Source organism: Ochlerotatus camptorhynchus, unplaced genomic scaffold, assembly GCF_037179485.1.
Source record: "Ochlerotatus camptorhynchus isolate MF236.1 unplaced genomic scaffold, CSIRO-AGI_Acam_v1.1 ptg000432l, whole genome shotgun sequence".
In the NCBI taxonomy this organism is placed as follows: Eukaryota; Metazoa; Arthropoda; class Insecta; order Diptera; family Culicidae; genus Ochlerotatus; species Ochlerotatus camptorhynchus.
Genome location: NW_027040918.1, coordinates 5,712,504 through 5,716,502, shown reverse-complemented (window position 1 = coordinate 5,716,502; position 3,999 = coordinate 5,712,504). Strand labels below are relative to the sequence as shown.

Below are 3,999 nucleotides of genomic sequence, written 5' to 3'. Positions count from 1 at the left end.
TCAACTCATGAACCGGGGACCAACGGCTTTACTTCCCATCCGAAGGAAGGCGTGATCAGAGATGTTATGCCTCAGAACATCCCGGCGGCGCCGACTGGGATTGAACGCAGGCCTGCTGGGGTGAGAGGTAATCACGCTTACCACTACACCACCGGCGCCGTTTCAGAATTACATTCATCGATATTACATTTTTTTTGCTGTGTAGTGAGCCAATTTAAAATTGATAGTTTCGTATTGATTGTTGGTAATATTCCATATGATTTGACAGATAGCAAAACGTCACTACCATTTTCACATAATTTACATCAGCTGGTCGATCGCCAATAAACTCGAAATTAATAAATAAATAAATAAATAATTTGCAATAACCAGAACACCTAATGGAAAACTTTTTGTAAACTAGTACCTCTCAGAAGCCCAGCGGTTTAAAGACCTTCAATTTTTTGATCTTTGTTGCAACACATCGGCTGATTACGCGTTTATGCTGTCAAATCGAAACGTCAAAAATCAGAACGGAGAAAAATTTCAGCTATCCGTCGTGTGTTGCGTATCGCAATATACATATTCTCCGACTCCGTTTTCGTGTGATTTATTCTTCGATTTTTGTGAATAAAGTGCCCCATCACGCAGTGCAAGACCTATAGCTGGTTGAAAATTTAATTTACATCGGAAATACCGGTGTACGACGGGATTCGTGGGGAGGATTTGTGGACCGTCCGTCAGTTCGAAGAGAAGAAGCCATGTCCGGAGCAAGCATCAGTCGCAACGAGGTGGTGCAGTTTGTGCTGCGAATTTCGCTAGTTTCGATTGTCACCTACTATTCGGCCAAATGGCTCATGAAGAACCTGGACCCGACCAACAAGAGCAAAAAGAAAGCCATCGATAAAGCGGAGGACATTCTGAGAAAGTGAGTTGTACAACGAAGACGACGAAGGGTTGAAAGTCCAATTTACAGCTCGTCTACATTTTCGTCTGGGAATTGCTACTATTTTGGGACTTGGGCTGCTGGCTCTTGACTGGCGCCTTGCAGGTTCCTTTCTTGCTTTCTGCACTGTTACGTAATGTTCGATGAATAGGGTCGATAGATTCGCGGAATCGGAAGTGTGTTTTTAGTGTTGATCGATTTTGTTGGGTAATGATTATGTTTCGACCTTCAAAATTATTACCATGGCTTTATTATACCATTTCATGCGTGAAAATGAACTGTCGCTTATAATTCTTTTGAGAAATGGACAAAAAGCTCAATTCAAGTCGATAACCAAGTTCTGGTAATTTGGGATCAACTTTCGCTTTTGACTCGACCAAATAACCCCGATGAGTGGTCTTTGCATTCATGAATGGTTGATATTATACTCATTGCAATTCTATTTTCGTTTCATTCATCTCTAGACTTGGCCCGAACATTAAAAAGACTGCTCTGACCAATCTGAATGACTACGAGCTGGTCATCGCTTCCCATTTGGTTGTGCCGGAAAACATCAGCGTCAGTTGGGATAGTATCGCTGGACTGGAACATGTTTGTCAGGAAATCAAGGAGAGTTTGGTATTCCCAGTATGTCATCGTGATATGTTCCCGGCATCATCGCTCTATCAAGCACCGAAAGGAGTGCTTCTGTACGGACCACCAGGTATGAATAGACGGTTTCCTCTGGAGAATCACTCGGACTAAAATTTCGCAAAAATACTCCCACAGGTTGCGGTAAGACCCTGATAGCCAAAGCAACTGCCAAGGAAGCTGGTATGCGTTTTATCAATCTGGATGTTGCTATGCTAACCGACAAGTGGTACGGCGAATCGCAGAAACTCGCCTCGGCCGTGTTCTCCCTGGCCGTTAAAATCCAACCGTGCATCATTTTTATCGATGAAATTGATTCGTTCCTCCGGGCTCGCAATTCTTCCGACCACGAAGCTACGGCCATGATGAAGACCCAGTTCATGATGCTGTGGGATGGGTTGAATACGGAATCCGATTCGACCGTCATCGTCATGGGAGCAACCAATCGGCCGCAAGACTTGGATAAGGCCATCCTGCGACGAATGCCGGCACAGTTCCACATTGGACTACCGAGCGAAGATCAGCGATTGAAGATCTTGCAATTGATCTTGCGACAGGAGAAACTTGCCACCGACGTTGAGTATGCTCAGCTGGCACGTATGACGAATGGATACTCCGGGTCAGATTTGCGGGAGATGTGCCGGAATGCTTCCGTCTACCGAATCCGGAAGGTGATGCGTGAAAAGACTAAGGAAATTGCAGCAGCTGCAGCAGCAGCAGCCGAAGCCGCAAAGGCCAACGGAATGACGAATGGCCACTGCAGTACGCCAGCGTCTTCCGTTGGATCTCCAATGCTGGACGAAGCTCCGGCCATCACGATGGAAGACTTGGTCGAATCACTGAGAAATATGAAGCACTCCAAATACAACTCGGGGCACATTAACGATGCCCGTATAGATTTAGATTAATAGCGCGCTTCTAATTCTTAGTATATATAAAAAACAGAAACGAAAATCAGATCAAAACGCTTACACAGGAATGTTAAACATTTTTTTGAACCTACGTTATGTGTTCCACATCCTTTGCGGATTTGATTGTACTATTTTTTTTCCAAAACTAGTTTTCCGGCACAATTTTTATCGCTATCAGGCTAGTATGTACCTAGTTGGAATCGAATGTTGTATTTAAATGCCAGTGGAAACAGCTAATATATTGTTGAAATACAAATATCTTTCACTAGCGCGTTTGATTATCTAGTAGACATAATCAAGAAAGCAAACAGTCAAATAATTAGCTCTTAGAAGGTAAAGGATTTACATTGCAGGAATTAACCGGACTAGAGCGAGCGCTTCTCATGCGTGGAAGCGTCTGTTGTGAAGGATTTAGATTTAAACCCATTTTCATTTCTAATATAATAATGCTAAGATTAAACTGTGTCTATGTAGATATGTACCGAGATGAAGAATAAAAATGTTGAAGTGGTAGTTGGGCGTAACTGATTTTATGCGTTTTGTTTGTTTCTGGGTTTTAGCTACCGTACAAGGATGTCAGAAATCTTCAACGAGATGGACGAATTGACTTCACATGTCTATTTTTTAATTTATGATCGGAAGCAGGAGGTTTTCAATATTTCCCCTTTTTAACAGAAAGGGAATTTTTTTTCGAATGACAGTAGAAAAACATGTAATTTGTTCTGGGCTTATACAAAAACAACATCAAGTCTATTTCAAGACCAACAAATTGAAATGGCCTTAACTCCATTTTGTAAACAAACCTTGTAAGGCCATTTTCTCGCGAACCGAATTCCGCAAAGGCAAACCAACAAAATGAACATAAAGGGGAAATTCTCCTCTACCCGATTGTGGTTTAGGTTTGCGAATGAAGGTTTCGGTTTGCGAGAAAATGTCCTTACAAGGTTTGTTTACAAAATGGAGTTAAGGCCATTTCAATTGTTGGTCTTGATTTGTCCCATGTTGAAATTCTACGCATAACTGTCCCACAAAGATTTTCTTTGCTGAATCTATCATTAACGAATCGATTTGAGTGCACGAATTATTGAAACAGGTTTATATGATCAAAAGAAAAGGTATTACCCATTTAGGGAAATAGAGTTTTATTTTATGTTGAAAAATATTAAGATAAACAGGAATTCGTATTGAAACACCAGGTCAAAGTTCTAATTTCAAACAATGCATTATTATAGACAGTTACGTAAATGCTCGCCACCCCACACTATAGTGTCCCCTGTTAACTCTTTCAAAGTAGGTATTTCTTGAAATCATCGAAGCCCATGATCGACGATCGTGTGACATATTGATCTTTTGACCACAAAATGTCAGCCGCCATAAATGTATGGTAGGACTCAAAATGATTAAGCACAATCTCCTTTAGTCGTACGTTCGTATTGCTAAGGAGTAGAACAACATGCAAAGAAGTTTTTGTTCCACACAGAGCATTCATTATTAGTTTCTCGAGATGCCCATACTTTTAATGGATTTATAGAA

The 3,999-nt window shown here is 41.4% G+C and overlaps 1 protein-coding gene across 1 annotated transcript; it reads left to right on the top strand.

Moving 5' to 3' along the window:
• The first annotated feature begins 535 nt into the window (after window positions 1–535).
• Window positions 536–2,982, top strand: LOC135711331 (outer mitochondrial transmembrane helix translocase-like). Its single transcript, XM_065234122.1, has 3 exons — window positions 536–907; window positions 1,390–1,628; window positions 1,694–2,982. Exons 1-3 carry the CDS (start codon window positions 741–743, stop codon window positions 2,461–2,463), a joined length of 1,176 nt encoding a protein of 391 aa, XP_065090194.1. The 5' UTR covers window positions 536–740; the 3' UTR covers window positions 2,464–2,982.
• Window positions 2,983–3,999: the final 1,017 nt, after the last annotated feature.

Coding starts and splice junctions, on each gene's coding strand:
- LOC135711331 (XM_065234122.1), top strand. CDS start 741: ATGTCCGGAGCAAGCATCAGTCGCAACGAGGTGGTGCAGTTTGTGCTG. Junction 908..1,389: donor GCGGAGGACATTCTGAGAAA/GTGAGTTGTACA, acceptor ATTCATCTCTAG/ACTTGGCCCGAACATTAAAA. Junction 1,629..1,693: donor GCTTCTGTACGGACCACCAG/GTATGAATAGAC, acceptor ATACTCCCACAG/GTTGCGGTAAGACCCTGATA.